General features: G+C 41.5%; 1 protein-coding gene across 4 annotated transcripts in view; it reads left to right on the plus strand.

The window, feature by feature from the left end:
* Positions 1-25,331, plus strand: part of top3b (DNA topoisomerase III beta) — a 144,843-nt gene that overhangs the window by 18,116 nt on the left and 101,396 nt on the right. For 3 of the 4 annotated variants that reach the window (XM_061815878.1, XM_061815879.1, XM_061815877.1), the window contains exons 2-5: positions 10,911-11,042; positions 23,912-24,018; positions 24,106-24,180; positions 24,742-24,935. In XM_061815878.1, coding sequence (XP_061671862.1) covers positions 10,911-11,042; positions 23,912-24,018; positions 24,106-24,180; positions 24,742-24,935 — 508 coding nt within the window. Of the gene's footprint in view, positions 1-10,910; positions 11,043-23,911; positions 24,019-24,105; positions 24,181-24,741; positions 24,936-25,331 lie in introns of those variants that run through there. The other variant, XM_061815880.1, reaches the window with a different exon arrangement.

A 25,331-nucleotide genomic window follows, 5' to 3' on the forward strand; every position in this document is an offset into this window, starting at 1 on the left:
CACATTCGGGCCACAATTTCTTCCATGTAGAGTTCATGTTTCTATGTGTCACCTACCTCCAAGCTTTGTCGACGGTGGTAATGCAGTGGTAAATGTTGAAGTGATTTTTCCAAAAATCAAGAAGGGTTAGCTGAGTGTCACTCGTCAACTCAAAGCATCTTTGGAACAAAAATGTGGTATAGAGCTTCCTGAAATTGGTGATGACTTGCTGGTCCATGGGCTGAATCAGGGGCGTCGTGTTAGGAGAATTCATCAGTTAAGTCGTCTTCCAAACTTGGAGGCTGGGCAGGCACATTGTCCATAAACAGAAGGCAATGTAAGGACAAGTTTTTTCCCCTCCAAGTAGGCCTTCACGGTTGGGACAAACACCTCATGCACCCACTCGGTGCAAAATTCCCGGGTCAGCCAAGCCTTGGACTTGGACCTCCACATAACAGGCAATGTACGCCTCATAATGTTGTTCTGCTTGAAAGCACAGGGATTCTCAGACTGGTACACGAGCAGCGGCTTGATTTGCAATCACCGCTAGCATTACCACATAAAAGAAGCGTAAACTTGTCCTTCGTAGGCTTGTGGCCTGGCATGGACTTTTCCTCCTGTGTGATGTAGGTCCTTCGCGGCATTTTCTTCCAGAATGGTCACACTTGAAGACTTGCTGGGGAAATAACTCTTCGGCCTTGACGAAACAGGCAAGCTCGGCTTTGTACTTTTTGAACTGGTCTGAACTTGCAGCCTCCCCATGGCGAACAACGGATTGTATCCCACTTCTTTTGTGGAAATTTTCAAACCATCCTCGACTTGCTTTGAATTCAAAGCCCTCAGGAACTAGACTCGGGTCTTTTATTTTTAAATCTGTATACAGACTTCTAGCTTTGGTGCAAATCCCTTCCTCGCCAACACTATCCCCAGCTGCTCCTCATTCACAAAAATAAGAAGCAACTTTTCCACTTCCTCCAAGATCTGTGGTCTCTGCTTGGTCAACACGGTTGCTCCCTTAGCAACATCACTTGCTTTGGGGGCATCCTTTTGTTTCAGGATGGTGGTGATCGTCGATTTCGCCAGGGCATACTTGTTCGATAGCTCAGAAACACGCACACCAGATTCGTGCTTGGCTATCAAATCCTTCTTGAAGTCAACGGTTTTACGCACCATTTTCCTTTTTTCAGCACCAGCTGTTCCACTTGCCTTTTTTGGAGCCATGATCGGGGGTTAATGTTTCTAAATGTGAAGAAAAAAAGTCACTACAGTACTGGGAAACTTCTGCGAGCAGAAGAGTGTGTGAGTTAACTGGTTGTGCCATGCATGCACGCGGTCGCGCACGTTACGTCTTTTCTGTTTTTCTTTCGGGGGTGTGTTCGAAAGCACAATAACAAATCGTCGTGGGTCAGCTGGTCAGGGTTTTTGAATACCGATTTTTTTTTTTTTTTTTTTTTTTTTTTTTTTTTTCGAAAACCAAAGCAAAAGAAAATCTTGAAATTTTCGTTCGAAAACCGATTTGTACGAAAACCAAGGCGTTCGAAAACCGAGGTACCACTGTGTGCGTGTGTGTGTGTGTATATGTATATCGTGTTCCCGTATTAATCGCTGGGGTTACCCACCTCCTCTCCCCTTCAAATCCCACAAATAATGAAGTTTTAAAATGCCAACGTATGATATGTACCATATTGTCGTGACCACTGATGATGACGCCTAATGTGTGCATCAAGTTCCAAACTTGACACCTAGGTAGGTAGGTAGGTAGGCTTGACACCGAGGATTTTTTGGCCCGTCTATGTCACCGTCAAGGGTAGTCCAGCCTTCTCTGCCTCAGTCCATGGTCCAATAAATTGGGCTTGGATATTTTATCTGTTGAGTTTTGAGCCAGGGGCCTGTCCATACAAATCAGTCAAGTCCAGTGTCCCATTGACTGATAAAGATCCGTGCATGGTATGTTAAAGTCTTCGATATATAAACTGCATTTTGTGTTAAGGCCCCACTTCCTGGAATATGTACACTTTTTATCAATTTATCTTTTCTCACATCCTGTGTCAACGATTCAATACACAATACACAGAGGAGGACAGATAACGGGCAACCCTGATGTACACCGCTGTTAATTTGGACTGCTTTTGTCAGGTTCCTGTTAACTATATACTTGCTGGTGTTATCCTGATTCAGGAGTCTCACCAACTGTACATATCTTTATGGACAAAAACAAATTTTTGCAGTAACATAGAAAGAAATTGGTGCGAGACTCGAGAAAAGGCCACAACTCTCATGTTTCAATCTCTCACATAACAGAATCAGGTGTCACGAATCAATAAAAGATTTATGGAAGTAAATATGTGCCACCTGGATTTGAACAAAAAATGCCACTGAAAATTTTATGTTGTAAAATTCACATTGTTATTTCAAAGAGATCACATTTTCAATCGCTGTATTTGAGTTTAATATTTCAATGTTAACAAATTGGCCATATAAAATAAATTAATCCTTTAAAATTCAAACGCAATATTTTCAGTCTCCTGAGATTCAACAGATTACAATTCGCTGTCTGAAATTCACCATCAAAATTCAGTGTTAAGAAGGGCAGGGTTACTTCAAGTCTTATTAGCACTAAACACTGAATTTAGGTGGTGAATTTCAGACAACAAATTGTAGCCAGTTGAATCTCAGAAGACTGAAAATATTACCGTTTGAATTTTTTTATATGGCGAATTTGTTAACATTGAAAAGTTAAACTGAAATACGGCTATTGAATATGTGATCACGAATTTCACAAAACCATTTTCATGGGCATTTTTAATTCAAATCCTGGTGGATTACATTTACTTCCATAAAGATTGTCTGTGATCCCCTCCTCCCAGGAATGGCACAGGTTTGATCCGGATTAATCAGATCTTCTAAAACCAAAGGCATGCGGGTTGCTCTGAGTTTACAAAAAAGTTTACAATTGAAGTTTAAAAGTGTGATGGGTCACCAATTCTCGAGATGGGTTTTGTCTCCCTTTTTGTGTGATAATGTCACTATCCCTACCTTAAAACTGTCAAGTAATCGACTGGTCTTTTCAAAATTGTTAAAAACAGTGATCAGATCTGGTGCTAAAATGTCCCAAAATGTGAAAGAAAATTACAGAGGGAGCCCATCCCCTCCTGGGGACTTGGCCTTCTTCAAAAATGACACATTTTTCCAATTCCTCCAAGGTAAAACTCTGTGTTAAAAGCTCCTTATCAGTCACTGTTTTTCAATAAAGTCTAAAACTTCTGACATCCTCTCTACTTGGGTGTCTTTCCGATCGTAGTTTTTGATAAAAAGTTTCAACATTTTATAGTTCACCATTTTCTTCTGCTGTTTATCCATTTTCCTTCTGCAGTTTAAAGTGTATGAAATGTAAATTTTCGACTCCAATTTATCTTACCTAGACGAAAATATGTGTTCAACTGTACCATAAAATCCATATCTTGTTCAATGTTTTACCGAAAAACATAAGTATTTATGAAAGTCCGCAAACTTTGACCTAGTTCCCCGGATCTGAAAAAAGCCTGTGGCTTACCCTTGACGTCACAGCTCGGAGACCTGCTGTTGTGGAACGAGCATTTGCCTGTAGCATCTCTTGTTAAGGTCAAAGAAAAACCCATTTGTTTCAAGAATTCCTCAGTGATTGTAAGATAAAACCAATCCGTAAAAATGGTGAAGACGTATGAGGTTCAGTTTTGTAGCAATTGGGATTATTCTGGTCTTTTTCTTCTTCTCCTTTTGGCTTGTCCCGTTAGGGGTTGCCATAGCGTGTCATCTTTTTCCATCTAAGCAGATCTCCTACATCTTCCTCTCTAACACCTCATGTCTTCCCTCACAACATCCATGAACTTTCACTTTGGTCTTCCTCTCCCTCTTTTGCCTTGCAGCTCCATCCTTAGAACCCTTCTACCAATATACTCATTCTCTTGCCTCTGGACCTGTCCAAACCATCGAAGTCTACTCACTTGAACCTTGTCTCCAAAACATCCAACTTTGTCCCTCTAATGAGCTAATTTCTAATCCTATCCAACATGCTCACTCCTCAAGTAGAACCTCAACATCTTCATTTCTGCCACTTCCAGTTCTGCTTCCTGTCTCTTCAGTGCCTCTATCTCTAATCCGTACATCATGGCCGTCTTCACCACTTTTTTTATAAACTTTGCCTTTTGTCCTAGCAGAGACTCTTCTGTCACATAACACACCAGATACCTTCCGCCAGCTGTTCCAACCTGCTTGGACCAATTTCTTCACTTCCTTACCACACTCACCATTACTCCGGATCGTTAACCCCAGATATTTGAAGTCATCCACCTTTGCTATTTCTTCACCCTGGAGCCTCACCCTTCCCCCTCCACCCTTCTCATTCAAGCACATATATTCTGTTTTGCTTCGTCTAATCTTCATTCCTCTCCTTTCCAGTGCATGTCTCCATCTTTCCAATTGTTCCTCTGCATGCTCCCTGCTTTCACTGCATATGACAATATCATCTGCGAACATCATGGTCCAAGGGGATTCCAGTCTAACCTCATCTGTCAGCCTATCCATTACCACTGCAAACAGGAAGGGGCTCAGAGCTGATCCCTGATGCAGTCCCACCTCCACCTTAAATTCCTCTGTCACACCTAAGGCACACCTCACCATTGTTCTGCTGCCATCATACATGTCCTGTACTATTTTAACATACTTCTCTGCCACACCAGACTTACGCATGCAGTACCACAGTTCCTCTCTTGGTACTCTGTCATAGGCTTTCTCTAGATCCACAAAGACACAATGTAGCTCCTTCTGACCTTCTCTGTACTTTTCCACGAGCATCCTCAAGGCAAATAATGCATCTGTGGTACTCTTTCTAGGCATGAAACCATACTGTTGCTCGCAGATACTTACTTCTGTCCTGAGTCTAGCCTCCACTACTCTTTCCCATAACTTCATTGTGTGGCTCATCAACTTTATTCCTCTATAGTTCCCACAGCTCTGAACATCCCCTTTGTTCCTAAAAATGGGAACTAGAACACTTTTCCTCCATTCTTCAGGCATCTTTTCGCCCGCTAGTATTCTGTTGAATAAGTTGGTCAAAAACTCCACAGCCATCTCTCCAAATTGCTTCCATACCTCTACCGGTATGTCATCAGGACCAACTGCCTTTCCATTTTTCATCCTTTGTAGTGCCTTTCTGACTTCCCCCTTAGTAATCATTTCCACTTCCTGGTCCTTGACTCTTGCCTCTTCAACTCTTCCTTCTCTCTCATTTTCTTCATTCATCAACTTCTCAAAGTATTCTTTCCATCTATTTAGCACACTACCGGCACCAGTCAACACATTTCCATCTCTATCCTTAATCACCCTGACCTGCTGCACATCCTTCCCATCTCTATCCCTCTGTCTGGCCAACCTGTAGAGATCCTTTTCTCCTTCTTTCGTGTCCAACCTGGTGTACATGTCTTCATATGCCTCTTGTTTAGCCTTTGCCACCTCTACCTTTGCCCTACGTCGCATCTCGATGTACTCCTTTCGCCTCTCCTCAGTCCTCTCAGTATCCCACTTCTTCTTCGCTAATCTCTTTCCTTGTATGACTCCCTGTATTTTGGGGTTCCACCACCAAGTCTCCTTCTCCCCTTTCCTACCAGATGACACACCAAGTACTCTCCTGCCTGTCTCTCTGATCACCTTGGCTGTCGTCGTCCAGTCTTCCGGGAGCTTCGGTTGTCCATCGAGAGCCTGTCTCACCTCTTTCCGGAAGGCCGCACAACATTCTTCCTTTCTCAGCTTCCACCACATGGTTCTCTGCTCTACCTTTGTCTTCTTAATCTTCCTACCCACCACCAGAATCATCCTACATACTACCATCCTATGCTGTCGAGCTACACTCTCCCCTACCACTACTTTACAGTCAGTAACCTCCTTCAGATTACATCGTCTGCACAAAATATAATCTACCTGCGTGGTTCTACCTCCGCTCTTGTAGGTCACTATATGCTCCTCCCTCTTCTGGAAATAAGTGTTCACTACAGCCATCTCCATCCTTTTTGCAAAGTCCACCACCATCTGCCCTTCAAAGTTCCTTTCCTGGATGCCGTACTTACCCATCACTTCTTCATCGCCCCTGTTTCCTTTACCAATATGTCCATTACAATCTGCACCAATCACAACTCTCTCGCTGTCTGGGATGCTCAGAACTACTTCATCTAGTTCCTTCCAGAATTTCTCTTTCAACTCTATGTCACATCCTACCTGTGGTGCATAGCCGCTAACCACATTATACATAACACCCTCAATTTCAAATTTTAGTCTCATCACTCGATCTGATACTCTTTTCACCTCCAAGACATTCTTAGCCAGCTCTTCCTTTAAAATAACCCCTACTCCATTTCTCTTCCCATCTACTCCGTGGTAGAATAATTTAAACCCTGCTCCCAAACTTCTAGCCTTACTACCTTTCCACCTGCTCTCTTGGATGCACAGAATATCAACCTTTCTCCTAATCATCATGTCAACCAACTCCTGTGCTTTTCCTGTCATAATCCCAACATTCAAAGTCCCTACACTCAGTTATAGGCTCTGTGCATTCCTCTTTTTCTTCTGACGCTGGATCCGGTTTCCTCCTTTTCTTTGTCTTCAACACACAGTAGCTGAATTTCCATCGACGCCATGCAGGTTAACAATGGCTACGACCAATTCGGTATGGGATTCTTTAGATGAACGCTCATATTTGTTTGGCACAGTTTTATGCTGGATGCCCTTCCTGGCACAATGCTCTGCATTTATCCGGGCTTGGGACCGGCCTACGGATTGCACTGGGTTGTTTCCCCATAGGGCTGCATTCGAATTCTTCTGGTCACAGTTTACATTATTTTCCCAAAGACCTAAGCCTCAGTGGGTTAGGTTTGTGCAAACAAAGACCGCTAATTTTTCCAAACCCGGTCAGCATTTTGTCATATGCAGTTAACATTTCACCCCAAACTCTTTTACTGGTTGACTTGTGTCTGAAATGGGTTTTAAATGTAAAAAAAAAAGTTAAAACCTGAACCAGCACCTACTATCCAGCCATTTCCGACACATGAACAGTTTGGTGGTGCTAAAGGCATTAGATGCGAACTTGGATGAGCCGCTGAACTTGCACACGGTTCGACAAGCTCAGTCTCCCCACATAAAGTACAAAAACTGCGAAGACAAGTTGCAGAGGTATGTTGATCATCTTTTATTTCCTGAAAACTTTGAACACTTTTGACATGGTTGAATGAAAGCAGCATGTTGTTCCTGGCGAAAAATACGTTTTATTACACCAAATCGTTTTACCATTCTCAACTATAAAAACACAACATTGTATGTTGTATACAAACCCACAGCTTGTGACCATACTGCACGGTGGATCAGCTGGAAAAGTGTTGGCCTCAGTTGTGAGGTCCCGGGTTCAATCCCAGCCCTCCCTGTGTGGAGTTTGCATTTCTCCCCATGCCTGCGTGGGTTTTCTCCGGCCACTCCGGTTTCCTCCCACATCCCAAAAACATGCAACATTAATTGGACACTCTAAATTTGCGTGTGATTGTGAGTGCAGGTATTTGTCCCTATGTGCCCTGCAATTGACTGGCAACCAGTTCAGGGTGTACCCCGCCTTCTGCCCGTTGACAGGTGGGCTAGGCTCCAGAACTCCCTGTGACCCATGTGAGGATAAGCGGCTCAGAAAATGGATGTATGTGTACAAACCTTTTGTTTGTGCAGGATTTTTAATTTTAATAAAATACTAGGTAGTATTAAAACAAGCAGTATTACGTACTCGTCACAGAATAGGAGACCTGTGTTCATCGTCTCAAAAATAATTTGTGCACCTTGAAAAAGATTGAAATAAACCTGTGGTTTATCTTCACATTTTCTTATTTTATAAACTTTGAATCTTATTTTTCTATATTAATTACCGATGTTGCAGGAAGCATCTTTTGCACAAATGGTTGACATTGAACCAGCAGATGCTGAATCTCCATTTTTAGTGTATTCCAAAAGTTGCCAGACACATGAAGTGCCTATTCATGAAAAAGGAACACATATCTTTCTGACAGCATAGAGGATACTGCAACATGTGTTTCAACCTCAGGTGGCCTCAAGATGCTCATAGTGATAGACCAAATAAGTATTTACTGAAAATGTTTTGAGAGAAACATTTATGTACAATGTAAGCATACATTTCAATTAAAAGGCTATGTTTTTAGTTCTGTGGTGTATGTTTACTTCATAAACAAACACATACATCAACATTTACACAAAGACAAAAAAAAATTCAGGATGTACACCATTTAAAGCCTGTGTACTCTTGGCCATCTGTCACAAATCTTAGGCACACTGCAGGATGGAACCGGCATGTTTTTTTTTTTTTATCTACAATTCCCCAACAACATCTCACAAGCTGAGTTTAAGCAGTACCAACCTGAAAATAAGAAAATATACTGTACTCGTAAGTCATCATGAATGTACATTCAATCTACTTAAATTATGTAACCCTTCCTTTCGTGAGTCAGCTCATGTGAGACATGCACCACAACAATACTGTTAGATAACACTATCAACACCAGCCCTCAGCTGTTCCTGGAAATAGCACATATGCATGCTATAGTGATTAATTCAAACTCCAGAGAGTAGCTTCCCGTTGGGAAACATCTGGGGTTCTTCTTGAGGACGGGCATCCTCAGGGCTACAGGTATGGTCTGGAGACCAAAACTATTGTCGAGGGCTCTGCACGAGTGGCTTGTGTGGCAGCTGGCTTCATGTATCACCTGTGGTACCCGGTTCAAGTCAATGTTTTCACTAAACATAAGGAGCAGAGTAAAATCAGAAATGCATGCAAAGTGTGTGCATACATGAATATATATGTACGATATATATGTACGTATATACAAAGATACAGGTACATTTTGGTACATTACAACTTTGTCAAAAGATTGATTTAGATAATTAAAAAGGTGAAACTCATCTTACAGAGATCAACTAGACACACTCCAAGTGAAATATTTCATGACTTGTTTTTAATATAAGCCTATAAGTAGTGTTTTCGTTATTATTTTCAACAAAAGAAAATCCAAACTACACCATCACTAGAAACTAGGATATTACATCTACAACCAATCCAGAAACAATGAGAATGATTGGTAATATAACAAATTAGGCAGGAATTGATTATCTGAAAAGTACTATCCGAAATGTTTTGTGAATTTATATCTTGTACATGATTCTAGGTCAGTATTGTCTTCCTTATTCTCATAGATGTACAGTACACACAAACTGAGAGACCCACCAACCCACTGACCAACCCCACGACTCCTGCAAAATGTGAACTCCAATACACGGGTATAGTTCGGTCCCAATGAAAACCCCGGTGTATTTGTAAATCGATTAACAATGACACTATAAGAAAAAAAAACATTATCTTTGGCTCATATTTTGGAAGCAAATTTCAGATCAAATCTTGTTAGATTGTACAGCTATACTCCGTATTATATTTTGGGATGATTGTTTCCAATCAGTACTTTAATATGGAGAAAATACTCACATATAATTCCAGGGGGCAATACTGCGTTCATTGATGTGGCTGGGCATATTGACCAACTGACTATAGTAATCCTGCAAACTGTAGGTGCAGATCGATTCGTCGATACATTGGCTCTGAAGTGGCATAGCCAGGCACTGGTGGACAGCCAGGAGGCAAAGCAAAAATGCACGCAGCAGCTGCGCAGAGGAAAAAATAAGACATATATTTTTTTAAGTCACATTTACTTTTGCGTAAACTTAATGTCAGTTTCTTGTAACTCTAATTAGGTAGAGCGGTATAGACAATGGATAGATTTTTCAACAACATAAAGGTATAAGTCACTTACCTGAGTCTTTTTCATGATTGATTTCCAAGGATTGGACCGAACACTGTAATCTAGATTTCTCAACCTTGGAGATGTTATTGCGCACTTTTCTGTTTTGTCCTGATGTTGTTGTTTGTCTTTGATCTTCACCGCATCCTTTGAGTGAAGTTTTGAAACCATTCGTTTTATTTGTGTGTGTGTGTGTGTGTGTGTATGCACATGTGTGCTAGTCATCTGAATTTTAAAAGGTATTTGTAATTCGTCATCAGTAAGTCTGAAATGTTGGTGAAGGGGTACATGTTGGTCACTCTTTCACATTCAAATTTTTACAATTAATATTCAACCTTGGGAGGTAATTTTATTCACAGCAGATGGGACAATGTAGCAAATGAGAGCACTTTTCACTACCCCCTTCCAAAAGCTGGAAAGGGATTTATCTATTCCATAACTCTGAAAATAACCTTGGTTCATCTTAATGAAGGATGATGTAGTCACTTGTGCATAGTAATTATGTACTTCGTGTGTGTTTTAAGCACAGTTTTTCTTTGGAATATAGCAATACATTTTATTTAAGAGTTTGACATTGTAGAGATGAACCTCAGTTGACAAATGATCCAGTTAATGGGCAATCCTTTAAAAGAAAAAAATACCTCAGGTGCCATACTATATTTTTAACAACTAAGAGACTTGACATGGTCGTAGAATGTTCAGAACTTGGTGCTTTTTCTCGCACCGCATATCAATGGTTCAAGTGCTTCAGGTATCTTTGTTTTTTGCCTAATATGGTCACCACATCTCATAATACGATGCAAAAGTTACACACTCAAATATCAGTTTTGTTTTGTCATTCCTTAGAGTGCTTGGTAATTGCTATTTTGACATTCTTATGTTTGTCGCATTATGAAACACCTCTGATTTTTGTGTTCATCAGTTTGTTAGCTCTGATGCATTTCACATTCTTTCTGAAAACTTGCTTTCCTGTACAACAAACTAATTATGCATGTAAATTATAAAATCATGCATCTTTGATCAATAGACCAATAACCCGTTTTTTTCCTTTTCTCTGTTCAGGAAATTGCACAAGCCGAAAGGGACTCAATGCATCATGCTTCGTGCATGAATTCACTGGCATTTTCCAGGGCCAAACAGTACGTTTTAAGATGACGTCTGTTTGTGGACATGTGATGAGTTTGGATTTTATTGGTGGGTATTATTCACATTGTACCATGTTAACAAGTTTACCGATTATTCAAAATGTCTGTTTTTTCCCCACTATGTTATTTACTTGTTAGTTTAAAGCTGGAGCTTTTTTTTTTTCTTTTAAAGACATTGTCCCCCAAGCCACTACAAGAGATGATACAATACTAAGTTTATCTCGTCATGAAGTTTATCAACTCCTCTAACATGTGTATATTTTTTCAGTATTGGATTTTTCACATTTCTTAATGCAGCGGTATGGGGGCCACGAGCCAGTACAAACTATAGACCGGTTTCAAGTCTAGATAAATGCGGAGTGGTCCGTTAGGTAGGACATCCATCTTAAAACTACGAAAAAAATAAGAGCATCCATTTAATAACGGATGGTTCGTGGCCAAGTAAACAATGTCTGCCACCAGCGCCATTAATCTACAGGGTGCTGGTGGAAATTCAGCCACTGTGGGTTGATGACAGAGAGGAGGAAAGCGGGATTTTAGGCAGAATGAGAAGTAGAAAGCACAGAGACAAGAACTGAATGTGGGAATTTTTATGTTGAGACCATGACAGAAAAAGCGTGGGAGTTGGTTGATATGATGATTAGGAGAAAGGTTGATATATTGTGCATCGCGGCGAGCAGGTGAAAAGGCAGTGAGGGTAAACCTTTTGTGACAGGGCTCAAATTATTTTACCAGTGTGTAAATTCAAAGAGAAACTGCATCATTTAAAAAAAAATGTATATTTATTTTAGGGAAGCGTTAGCTCATAATCCCTGAGAAGTTAATCTAGCATCAAATAAAGTGATGAGGCTGAAACTTAAAATTGAGTGTTATGTATAATGTGGGCGGCATGGTGGAACAGCTGTAGAGCGTTGGCCTCACAGTTCTCGGTACCGTGGTTCAATCCCTGCCCCGCCTGTGTGGACTTTGCATGTTCTCCCCATGCCTGCGTGGGTTTCTCTGGGCACTCCGGTTTCCTCCCACTTGCATTCATTGAGACTCTAAATTGCCCCTAGGTGTGATTGTGATTGTGATTGTGACTGTTTTCTGTCTCCATGTGCCCTGTGATTGACTAGCAACCAGTGCAGGGTGTACCCTGTCTCCTGCCCGATGACAGCTAGGATTGCCTCCAACACTTCCGCAAGCCTCGTGAGGATACCCAAAACAAAGCAAAGCAAATTCATTTATTTGAATACAAAGAGATAGAACATCTAAAACGGGAAAAAAATATTTAAAAATAAATAAAAATAAAAATGAAATAAAATATTTATTTTATATGTATATTTAAAAAATAAATAAAAGTCTGATTAGAAATAGCAAACAGTACAAGAAATATTAAAATTAGAAAATGGAAATACTCTAAAAAGCATGGTTTTCAACTTGTATTTAAAGACTCACACAAAGGGTTGACATCACCTCTGATGGGAACTTATTCCATACATAAGTGTGCAGCATAATAGCTAAATTCTGCTTCACCATGTTTGCCTTTTTGACTCAAGTCAGGCGATGTCAGACTTCGACTGGGTTTGTATTCCATAAGCTTTCCTTTCATGTATTCAGGACCTAAACCATTTTGTGATTTATAGACCATTAGCAGAACTTCAAAATCTATTTTAAAGCTGACTAGAAGCAATTGTAAGGACTTTGGAATTTGGAGTGATATGCTCTGACCTCTTTGTTCTGGTCAGAACCCGACCTGCAGCATTCTGAATGAATTGCAGCTGTTTAATGCTGTTTTTTTGGGGAGTCCAGTCAGAAGACCATTATAGTAATCAAGTCTACATGAAATAAAAAGCTTGGATGAGCTATTCCTGGTCTTCTTGACACATACAAGCCTTCACTCTTGATGTGTTCTTCAGATGGGAAAAGGCAGTTGTGATTGATTTGATGTGACTGTTGAAAGTCAGGTCTGAATCAATCAGAACACCAAGATTTCGGACTTGGTCTTTGGTTTTTAAAATTGGTCCAGGTTTTTACTAACAGAAATTATCTTTTCTTTATTTCCAAAAACAATTGTCTCGGTTTTGTTGTGGTTTAGTCGAAGAAAATTTTGGCTCATCCAGTTATTTATCTGCTTTAGACAGTGACACACCACCTTAAATAAACTGTAGTCATCTGGAGACACTACTAAATACAGGCTGAACAGGAGGGGTCCAAGAACTGAACCTTGATGGACCCCTTAGGTCATTGCTTTTTGTTGAGATTGAGCACTTGCAATGGTTACAAAGTAGCTCCTTTCCTCCAGTTAGGACATAAACCAGTTAAGGACCATTCCATTTCGTCCTACCCACGTTTCCACCCTGTTCAGCAGTATATTCTGATCTACTGTATCAAAAGCCGCACTGAGATCCAACAAGAACAAGGCTGATACCTTTCCTGAGTCAGGATTCAACATCATATCATTTAGCACTTTGAGAAGAGCAGAAGTCAGATGGTATTGAGTCGAGACAACTTGATGGTTTCAGCTGCTGAACAGTTTTCTCTTCAATTTGTGGTCAACTGTATCAGATTCTGACAAGGTAATCGAGTTTCCCTGGATTGCTTCAGATCTAGAATCATTTTTCATTTTGCTGATTTGTGCTGACTTGATGGATTGTATTTTTTCACTAAAACGCGCAAACTAATTGCATTTGTCGACTGTTATGACTTCTGGAGCTATCTGATTTCGGGGGGTTCTGGGCTTGTCTACCATAGCAAACAGAGTGCGGGTTTTATCAGAGTTCTTACTCATGCTTTCAGAAAAATGTTCTGTCCAGCCTTGAGAAACTTGTTTAAAATTAAAAAGATATTGTCTATAGAAGTACCGTAATTTCTCGAAAATAATGCACACATTTTTCCAAAAATATTTTCAAAAAGTTAATAAGGGCGCATTATATTTAGGTATGGATGAAAAATAAAAAATACAGTCACATTGTATAGTCGTATACAGGTATTTAGCGTGGTAAAAAACGTATACATATAGATTTCGATATGATATTCGAGATATTATGTTACACATTTATATATAGGTAATATGCGCCTCCAACCTGAGCTCTCAGAGCTCCTCCGGAAGCTTGCATTTTATGATTGTTAGCGTAACGTGCTTGTTGCTACTGCACCAAAGATCAGAAACGACTGCCCATGAGTTTCTTTAAACTTAAACTATGACAGAAAAATTTTGACTACAACGGCTAGTTGTGCAGCTGCTTTTAAAACAAACGTGTTATCACTTGTGTCGATGATGCAAGCAACCCAGAAGTCGCGCCGCAGTCCGAAACAACGATAGCTCGCCTCCATGGCTTCAGTTGGGTATCAAAACGTGAGCTCAAACTATGTAATACGAGCATCATTGGGCGTGTACCGAGTTATATATTACTGCTACATCAGCACATGCTTCTTATTATTAATGATTGTTGTACAGACAGTTTTTTGAAAAACAATACAAGTACAAACCTAACAAAATATAAATACAGATAATTCCTCATATTCTGAGCATATGGGGAGCGGCAAATGGGTGGTGCGCATTGTACATTGGTAGAAGGGTTTTCCAGATTTTTTAGGTCAACTTTGTGGGTGAGCATTATACTTCATGGCACAGAATATCATTTTTTTCCCCGTACAGTCTGCTTTTCTCCACTATGATTAAGAGCTCTTGACCATCATTATGCTCCTCTTCCACTGTGTTCTAGATTGTCTCTGGATGGTCTTGGTTTTAACAGAAGCCACCACATTCATGGCATTTGGCATGGCAACTGTCTCAGCATTCACATTCTGTGGCACGGCCACAGTCTCCATAAACTTAGGGGGAGTACTCTCATTTATGCACCTTTTCTTAATAGAGATAGAGGTTTTCTGAACTTTTGGAAGACTCTGTAATTCAAAAATACACAAAAATGGTCAGAAATAGCCATATCCTTAATGTCAAATGAATTTCAGCATCCTCTGGACCTATCCGTTTTTTCACAGCAAGTCAGAATGTTGCCGTATCTTATTTTTTTCATCTTCCGCCAGGGAGCGTCTCTAGGATTTTGTGTTGAGCAAGAACCAGGAAATGACGTTTTTTGCAGTAGTGGGGTTTTTACATTGTGTTTATATTGTTTTTTACCAATGGTACCGGCAAAAAATTACCATTTTTTTCAGTGTGTTAGCCAAAATGCCGGCTTGTTGTATTGCTGGATTTTCTCGAACAGTCGGGAGGATGGATTCACTCTTCACAGGTTTCCAAAAGACCCAGTTCATCGTGAAAAATGGATTAGACAGGTGCAAAAGACAAGAGCTTTGTGTGTTCCAAATGACAGGTAGGTGTGTTGACAGCTGTTAAAAAAAAGTTGGGGGGGACTAATTTGTCTCACACTTGATAGCATATGTTACATCATAATTAGAATAAATCTTCTTGGTCAAACCAGCAAAATATAACAAAGCAATTTTATTGTGTTTAAGACTATAATCAGACACAATTCAATACAAAACAAAAACAAAATAGATGTACAAAGATAGTTTAGTAGCGTGGAACACGAGCTAACTAGTCAAACAGCGTATAGTTACCACTTGAACTCAAACAACTTGTCTGAAAGCAGCAATAATAAAAAGCTGAAGTCCATGTCTGACGACGCAATCCTTCTCTCATAACATAACAAAAGATACTTGTCTGAAAGCAACAGGATGAATAAAAACCTCTGTCCGCGTCTGATGATGTAATCATTTTCTCAGAACGTAACAAAAGATCCACGTCATATCGGTGGTGTCTGTGTACTTGTCTGAAAGCAACGGGATGAATAAAAAGCTCCGTCCGCGTCCGACGACATAATCCTTTTCTCTGCTCATTTTTATTTTTCCGTATAGACATTGAAGTGAATAATATTATATGTAGTTTTCAAAACAATATTTATTTTAAAATGTAGAATTGGGTGTCAGTGTCACTTTAAAATCCCCTGTTATGACCAAGGCCTTGTCATGAGTACAAATAACTAATATCAGTTTTTAAAAATCCTCCATAAATTTTCAATTGTATTTTGGAGGTCAATAAATCATTTTAAAACAATAACCTTTGGGTCACCGTTAACTGAAATATCAATATCAATCAGATTTATGATAAGAGTCTTCATGGGTGGAGGAGGAGCCTTTCGCATTTTAGTGGACGGTGGTTTAAAGCGAGGGGGGATGGGAGAAAGATCTTGGCATGGTATGGGCTGGACTCCTACGGTGATGATAATCTTCATCCTATCAATCAGAACAAACATTACATTCAGGCTTGGCGATGGTGAGCCAACATCTACTGCAGATTGATTGGTTGTCTGAGATTTTAAGGTGTGGATGGCGCCAATGGTGCAGGAAGAGGTTTGGAAGATTTAAAGTGCTGGCGCATTCCATTTATTTGCTCCACAGATTATTTGGATAACGCAAATGAGTCTGAGTGCACCTTGTCTCGCCTTGTCTCTTGTTCCTCAGATTAATTGGGAACAACTGCATCCTTTTGTCCTTGCTTTTTGAAACATTTTCTTTTCGGAGCGCTGAATAACGTACACAGTAAACATTTGGGCAGCCAACAACTTTTCTATGCAAACGGAAACTGTCTGCTTTGTAAAGATGTAGAAATTGTCAATGAAACTCATGGATAGTGCAATCCACACCTCGCTTAACCACTTATTTAATTGACTGAGCCTCAAGAAACATCAATCCATCCATCCATCCATCCATTTTCTTAGCTGCTTATTTTCACAAGGGTCGTGGGAGTGCTGGAGGCTCAACGGGCAGGAGGCAGGGTACAACCTGCCAATCGCAGGGCACATAGGGACAGACAGACACACACACTCACAATCACACCTAGGGGCAATTTAGAGTGTCCAATTAATGTTGCTTGTGTTTTGGGGATGTGAGAGGAAACCAGAGTTCCTGGAGAAAACCCACGCAGGCACGGGGAGAACATGCAAACTCCACAAAGGCGATGCTGGGATCAAACCCGGGTCTTCAGAACTGTGCCGCCCCTTGAGAAACATTCATTGCCAAATTACAAGTACAAGTGGGACAGGTCCCCTTATAAAAACTTTAGCATCTAAACATTGCACTTTTGTTAGATCAAAGACATCTCACTCCAGTACCTCTGATAGCTGCCTGAAAACATCCAGGGCCCCTGTTAATATAATGACACACGTCATAGTTGGGTGCTGATCAGTGATCAGAATTTTTCGAGAGATATCAGACACAGTGTCATTAGTTAAAGGAAGACTCTCCCCAAAATTCATATAGACAATAAACCCTCCAATGTGAAGTAATATTATTATTACATACATTTTGGACATTAATTGAAAAAAAAAACTGAAAATAAAGAACATTTTTTAAATCCAAGCAAAATCTGGATATATGCCATCTTTCACAGCCAAACCCGGAAGAAACATCCTTCTGTAACCACGCCTTGCTTATATTTATGGTTAGCTTTCTTCAAAGGTTGGGATGTTTTTTTTGGTCATATCAATGGTTATGGGTGCTTACTGAACATAATCATTTAACCTGTTGAAGAAAAAGCAAAAAAACGGGATGCAATTTTTTTTAAGTAAACACACGGTGCAGAAACGGATAGTATGGCTGTATTAGGAGATGTGCATGCATCTGCAAACATTCTCTGCTTGGTGAACTTAATCAACTGGTCAATTTTCAGACACAAAGTAGCTTTAGTATTCATATCCTGAGTTTCACTGACTCTTAACGACTTGAATCATTTAGGTAACATGATTGTCCGACCATGCATCCTTGGGCCAAGCCATATTGTCTTGTGTAACCAGACTGGAATTTGTAAATTAGCACTGACCTTTCCTCGTTTCTGTAGACAAAAGAAAAGCTGATGGACCTTGTTGAATAATATGCAAAACTAGCAAAATGGAGTCGTTGAAGTGGTTGTCGCACTATCCATCCATTTAAACCTGAACCTCATGAGGGTTCTGGGAGTGCTGGAGCCTATACCAGCTATCATCGGGCCGGAGGCAGGGTACACCCTGGACTGATTGCCAACCAATCACAGACCACAGAGAGACAGACAACAGTTGCACTCACGACTAAGAGCAATTTAGAGTCTCCGATTAATGCATGTTTTGGGGGATGTGGGAGGAAACCGGAATGCAGGGAGAAAACCCACACAGGCACGAGGAGAACTTTCAAACTCTACCCAAGTGGGATGGAAATTTGAACCCCAGTCCTCAGATTTGTGAGGCCAACAGTGGAACCAGTTGCGCCATCGTGCCTCTGAGGATTAGGATCATGATCTTGTCTGATTGTCGCACCATTCAATCTAATGGAGGAGTGGGAATGGCAAAGCAGGAAATCTGCATCAGTTCATCCAAACCAAACCTCATCGTTTTGGCTTCAAGAACTACAGTCGGGCCAGTACATCTGGAATCTTCCATGACCTGCTAGTCTACCAAGGAGCCTCCAGGTTCTTCAATTTCACTCAAAGAGCCAAAGTGGTGTGGAGCCCCTGCAAGACGATTCGTGAGCCAAGACTGTCTATTTTGTGACTTCTTCTTCACCAGCAACAGCCTGCTCAAGTATCTGGCATGAAATGCATTGGCACAGCTCTTGAAAACTGCACTGGTGGAGCTCCCTTGATTGCGGACAATGAGCTGAACAAGAAAGGGTGAGGAGCATTTCAGATCTTCAGAGTGGCTTGTTGTGGTCAAATGGAATGACAACAAGTGTGTGACCCTACTTAGCAATGCAATGGGGGTTCCACCCCTAATGATGGTCAAGCGCTGGGACAAAGATGCCAAAGTGAAGGGTGATGTAGTGTATCCAGCCATGATCACAACCTACAATGAGCACGTGTGGCGTTGATCTGTCAGACATGTTTGCCCACCTCGACAGGACTCCTGCAAAATTAAAACGGTGGTACTGGCCACTCTTCGGATACACCCTCCACCTGTCCCGTCTTGAACGCATGGGGTGGTGTACAAGAGAGACTGCAGCCTGCTGACAGAGAAACCAATGTCCCTGAAAAAGGTCAGGCTTCAGGTTACTCACTGTTTCCTGAATGTTACGAAAACAGTAAATGTTGGATGACATTTTTCACTCTCACCACCACCATTGAAGGGATGTCTAAATGCATTTTCTTGTCCGCTTAAGAATGTCCGTTGTGACAACACGGGACTTTTGCCACAGTCATGCCAGATGTCGGTGTACAGTGCCTTGTGAAAATATTCGGCCCCCTTGAAGTTTTCAACCCTTCGCCACATTTCCGGGTTCAAACATAAAGATATAAAACTACCTTTTTTTTGTCAACAATCAACAAGTGGGACACAACCGTGAAGTGGAATGAAATTTATTGGATATTTCCCAATTTTTTAACAAAAAAAAAAAAAAAACAACTGAAAAGTGGAGCGTGCAATATTATTTGGCCCCTTGACTTTCAGTGCAGCACACTCCAGAAGTTCAATGAGGACCTCTGAATGATCCAATGAATCTGTGGGGAGACCTGAAGACTGCTGTTCACAAACGCTCTCCATCCAACCTTACTGAGCTCGAGCTGTTTTGGAATTAAGAAGGGGCCATAATGTAAGTCTCTCAATGTGCAAAACTGATAGAGACTTGCAGCAGTAATTGCAGCAAAAGGTGGCGCTACAAAGCAATAATGCAAGGGGGCCGAATAGTATTGCATGGCCCACTTTTAAGGTTTTCATTTGTTAAAAATTTTAAAATATCCAATAAATTTCGTTCCACTTCACGATTGTGTCACACTTGATTCTTGACCAAAAAAAAAAAAATTATATCTTTATGTTTGAAGCCTGAAATGTGGCGAAAGGTTGAAAAGTTCAAGGGGGCCGAATACTTTCACAAGCCACTGTATGTTCTGTGCAAAGGGTCATGCAGATGGAAGTGTGAGAAATGGAAGATCTTCCTTTGTCTGAAGGCAAGCAATCCATGCTTTGGATCTTACCACAAGAAGGGTATCTGATGTTTGAAATGTGATACAGTGTTCATATTGTTATGACATGTTTTTGCCAATTAATTGTTTGTGGTCAAATGAACATGATTGCTGTGAAAATTTCTTTAAAAATTGCCGATAAAGAATCCAAAAACAAGATTCCACATGACGCAGCATATTTTGTTCCCAAAACGTTTTTTGTGACAGTTTGCCCGACAATGTCGTTTGGCACCGTTGATAAAAACTAAAATTCTAGATGTTTTTTCTTATCATGTTTTTGGGGTGTTATTTGTTTCCCTAATAACCATAAAATATAAAATAAAATAAATAAATATAAAAAATGAGAATTCAATTAAATAATTCAATAAGAATTTCCTAGTCCTTCCATGAATGGGTGAGACCAGGTGTCTAATCATCTTTGAGCTGGTTCTACACTTTCATTGGAGTCCAGCTGTGTTCGATTATGTTGATTGTACTTGATCTGGAAAGTCACACACATGTCTACATAAGACCTTACATCTCAGAGTGTATGCCATAGCAAGAAAAAAATAATAATGAGGTCAGTTGAGTTCAGAATTGTGGCTAGGCACAGAACTGGCCAAGGTTACAAAAAAAAAATTCTGCAGGACTCAAGGTTCATATGATTACAGTAGCCTCGATGATCCTTAAATAGAAGACGTTTGGCTTAACCAGAGCCCTTTCCTAAACCTGGCTGTCCAGGAGGGGGAAGAGCCTTGGTGAGACAGGTGAAGAAATATTCAAAGATCACTGTAGGTGAGCTACAAACCCCCACCCCCAGTCTGTCCAATGACCGCCCAGGCCACCCAAAGTGAGGAGCGTGTGGAATACTGTAGTTCAGGAGGTCACCTAGGATGCCAAGCCTGAGAGTCCTTATTGGTGCCACTCAGGTGGACGTCTGCGAGGAGGATCACAATGGCTAATCAGGATCCAAACAGGAAAAGGTGACAGAGGCGACAGGTGGTTGCAGCTTCTGCTTGGGCACCACAGAGGCATGAGCAAGATGTGGCGGCTCCTTCTCGGGCACCGACGAGGCAGGGGCGAGAGGTGGTTACTGCTGCGGGCGCCGGAGCAAGCGCACGAGAAAGCTTGTTATATGTTGTTGCTTGAGCTCACGGGTAAGAGGAGATCGCTGCGGGCCGGGCGCCAACGAGACAGGTACATGTGTTGACTGCTGCAGCTGTGGAGCCAATGAGACATGACCACGTGGTGGACAGCACGGGCTGGGCACCATCGCCAAAACAAGAGAAAGGGAGCGGCTGCTGGTCAAAAATACGTGGGAAAGGCAAGGTCCAAAAACATGAAAACGAGGTCAGATAACTCCAGAGCTATACTTGGCTCTGGTGGCACAGGAACTATGGGACGTGGCAACGAGACAAATATTGACAAGAAGCTCAGCTGTCAACTGATCACCACCTGGGGATGAGCTGGCTTCAATGGTGGGGGAAGATGCCGGTCCAATGTGGACAGCTGGCAGATTCACCTGTCAAGGAATTTCAACTCCCACCTCCAAAAGGGAGGCGGGGGAAATTGAGACCAGTCCGATTGGATGATGTTCCGCGCCTCCATTGCTGAGGCGGCCGACCGGAGCTTTGGCTGTAAAGTAGTCGGTCTCTGTCGTGGACGGTGGACATCAACAGTGAGCGATGCCATCAAGGTGAAGAAGGAGTCCTATAGGGCATTTTTGACCCGTGGGACTCCTGAGGCAGCTGACAGTTGGCTAAGCAGAATGCAGCTTTTGTGGTCTCTGAGGAAACAATGTGGGCATGGGAGGAGTTCAATTAGGCCATGGAGAATGGGTTTAAGGCGGCTTCGAGGAAATTCTGGTCCGGCATCTCAGGAGGGGATAGTAGTGCACTATCAACACTGTGTACAATGAGGATGGGGCACTGTTGTACTTAACTTGGGATGTTGTGAGTCGGTGGGTAGGATACATCAAAGACCTCAATTCAACTGACATGCCTTCCCATAACGAAACAGATTCTGGGTTCTCTGAGGCGGGCTTTTCTATCTCAGGGGTTTAGGTCATCGAGGTGGTTAAAAAAAGAACATCATTGGCAGAGCCAAAATGATGGCTAAGATTTGCTGAGAGTTCCTAAAGGCTCTGGACGCCTCTGCAACATCACCTGGACATCGCGTGGACATTGAGGACAGTGCCCCTGAATCAGCAGAGTGGGGTGGTGGTCTCCCTTTTTAAGAAGCGGGACTGGAGGTTCTGTTACAACTAACGAGGGATTATACCCTCCGTGGTAAAGTTTATTCAGGGAGAGGAGAGTAGGGTCTGTCGGAAAGTCGAATCGCAGATTCAACAATGTGGTTTTTGTCCTCGTTGTAGAACAGTGGACGAGCTGTACACTCTCAGCAGGATCCTGAAGGGTAAATTGGAGTACCCCCAACCAGTCTACATATGTTTTGTGGTCTTGGAGAAGCCGTTCGACCGTGTCTCTTGGGCAGTTGTGTGGCGTGTTCTTTGGGAGTATAGGCTACCGAACCCCCTGATACGGGCTGTTCAGTCCCTGTACGACCAGTGTCAAAGTTTGGTCCATATTGCCGACAATAAGTCGGGCTTGTTTTCGGTAAGAGTTGGACTCCGCCAAGGTTGCCCTTTGCCACTGATTTTGTTCATAACTTTTATAACTTTGACTGAATTTCTAGGCACAGCTGAGGTGTTGAGGGTGCCTGGTTTGGTGGCCTCAGCATTGCATCTCTGTTCTCCTCAGATGATCTGGTTCTGTTGGCTTCGTCAAGCAATGATCTCCAATACTCACTCGAGTGGTTCGTAGCTGAGTGTGGCGTGGCTGGGATGAGAATCAGCAGCTCCAAATCTGAGACCATGGTCTTCAGTCAGAAAAGGGTGGCGCACCCTCTCCGGGTCGGGGATGAGATTATGCCCAATGTGGAGGAGTTCAAATATCTTGGGGTCTTGTTCACAAGTGAGGGAAGAATGGAGCGGGAGATTGACAGGTGGATCAGTATACAACATTTGCGGTGATGCGAACGTTGTATCTGTCTGTTTTGGTAAAGAGCTAATTGGTAAGAAGGAGTTAAGTTGAAAGTCGAAGCTCTCAAATTACCAGTCAAACTACATTCCTAGCCTCACTTATGGTCACTAGCTGTGGGTTGTGACCGAAAGAGCAAGATCCCGGATATAAGCGGCCGAAATGAGTTTCCTATGCAGGGTATCCGGGCTCTCCCTTAGAGATAGAGTAAAAAGCTCGGACATCGGGAGGCACTCCATGTCGAGCCGCTGCTCCTCCGCATTGAGAGGAGCCGGATAAGATGGCTGGGGCATCTGATCCTTATGCCTCCCGGACGCCTCCCTGATGAGGTGTTCCAGGCATGTTCCACCGGAAAGAGACCCCGGGTACAACCCAGGACATCCTGGAGAGACAATGTATCTCAGCAGGCCTGGGAATGCCTCAGGATCCCTCTGGAAGAGGTGGAAGAACTGGCTGGGGAAAGGGAAGTCTGGGTATCCCTGCTGAAACTTCTGACCAGGCAAACCCAACCCGGAAAAGATGGATGGATGGATGCTCAAATTAATGGTGAATAAGTTTTTAAATGATTTATATTTTTCCGTTTCATCTCACAAAAAATATATAATTTGAAGATGTTTGTTGACTTTGAATGTCCATTTTCCAAAAATAACTGCAGGGTTCATAACTTTTCATAAAATTGTTATTGTAACTCACAAACTTGTTTGAGTGTCACTTTTTACTGAAGGACCAGCTCTGGTTCAAAACATTTATGACGTTACTATTGCACATCTGAGCCATGTTTCTCCTTGGATTTCAGCTCAGTTGTTATCATGGTATCACAAACCCTTGGTCATATTGGCACACCCCCATACTCAGGGAGGCTTTCATGTTTCATTTTCTCAATTTTATTCAGCATATGGTGAATAAGAATGATCATGTTATCGGAATCATGATTAAAATCTGTAAAAAAAAAAAAAATCCTTGTTTTTCAAGCTAAGTACAACAACTGGGATAAGGTGGACCCTGCAGAACTTTTCAGCAAAGCACCAACAGAAAAAAAGGAGGTCAACCCCAAACTCCACATGGTGAAATTCCTCCAAGTATGGAAAATACATCTGATCGAGTTCTTTAACTAGACATCGTGTTGTAATTTGTATCTTTAACACTTTCCGATAAACTTGTGTCAGGTTGAGGCCAGAGGTTGTGAAGACTTGGTTTTATGGTTGGACTGTGACAAAGAAGGGGAGAACATCTGTTTTGAGGTCAGAAAAACTTCATTCCACTACATCATTTGCAATTAGACATACCTCACCATTACCCAAAAGTATAATTTTAATAATATGCTCAGTGTATAATTGCTTTATAAATTTCAGTTTTGGGAATATTTTTGTCACAGCGAGGGATGAGGAATTTGACACTTTCCCGAGAGAAACTACGAACTTCATATTGTTGAATGGCATTCATGTGACACCTGTTTTCTGCTATTCATAAATGGATGTGACATATTTGTGGATGCTCGCATCCTTTAAGAATAGATGTTTGAGTGTTTAAACTGTAACAAAGACATGAGGTTTGATCAAAAGAATTCTGTTTTTATTCATTTTTACCTGGAAACCGCACTAAAATTTAGCTTTCATTCATCCACACTATCTCTCTGAAATGCAGTCTCTCATGAGAACAAACTGGCCATTGAGTTTATACATGTTCAGTTGCTTTTGAAATGTTTGGTAATGTATGATGACCAATACTTAAGTCAAAATGTGAACAACCACCACACAAAAAAGGTTTTCTGTTAATTTACCTTTGAAAATTCTTTTTCCAAGGTCCTTGAGGCTGTACAACCAGTGATGAAGACGGTTATTCGTGAGCAGACAGTTTACCGTGCCAAATTCAGCTCCATTACTGACACAGATATTTGGAAGGCTTTCAATCAACTTGGAGAGCCGAACCTCAATGAAGCCCTTTCAGTGGATGCACGGCAGGAACTGGATTTACGCATTGGTTGCGCCTTCACTCGGTACATTCTTTTCAACCCTCAAGCTTTGTCCCCTTCCATTTACCAGATATTCTTTACATCGGAAGTGTCAGACTTTTTTAATCACAGAAATGTAATTGTTGCCCTCAAACAAGGTTATAAGTATGAAAACGTAAACGTATAATCCCATCATGTTGATACACAACAGTCCCTTCATTTGCCAACATACTGATGAATAAAAATGTTTGGCTATCCTAAGTCAAGGAATACATTTTAGCAAGCAATGCCACTGTTGGTTGATTGGTGTCTGTCAATGCTGAAACAAGCCAAAACAAATAAGACTGCACATTATTATGTGCCTTATTTAAATATTTGATGTTTGTTGGCATGGCACAAAAATGTGAACATGAGGGGCCTTCAAGTGAGAAGCGTAAAGGC

The sequence above is a fragment of the Syngnathoides biaculeatus genome, chromosome 4, assembly GCF_019802595.1.
Source record: "Syngnathoides biaculeatus isolate LvHL_M chromosome 4, ASM1980259v1, whole genome shotgun sequence".
Taxonomy (NCBI): Eukaryota; Metazoa; Chordata; class Actinopteri; order Syngnathiformes; family Syngnathidae; genus Syngnathoides; species Syngnathoides biaculeatus.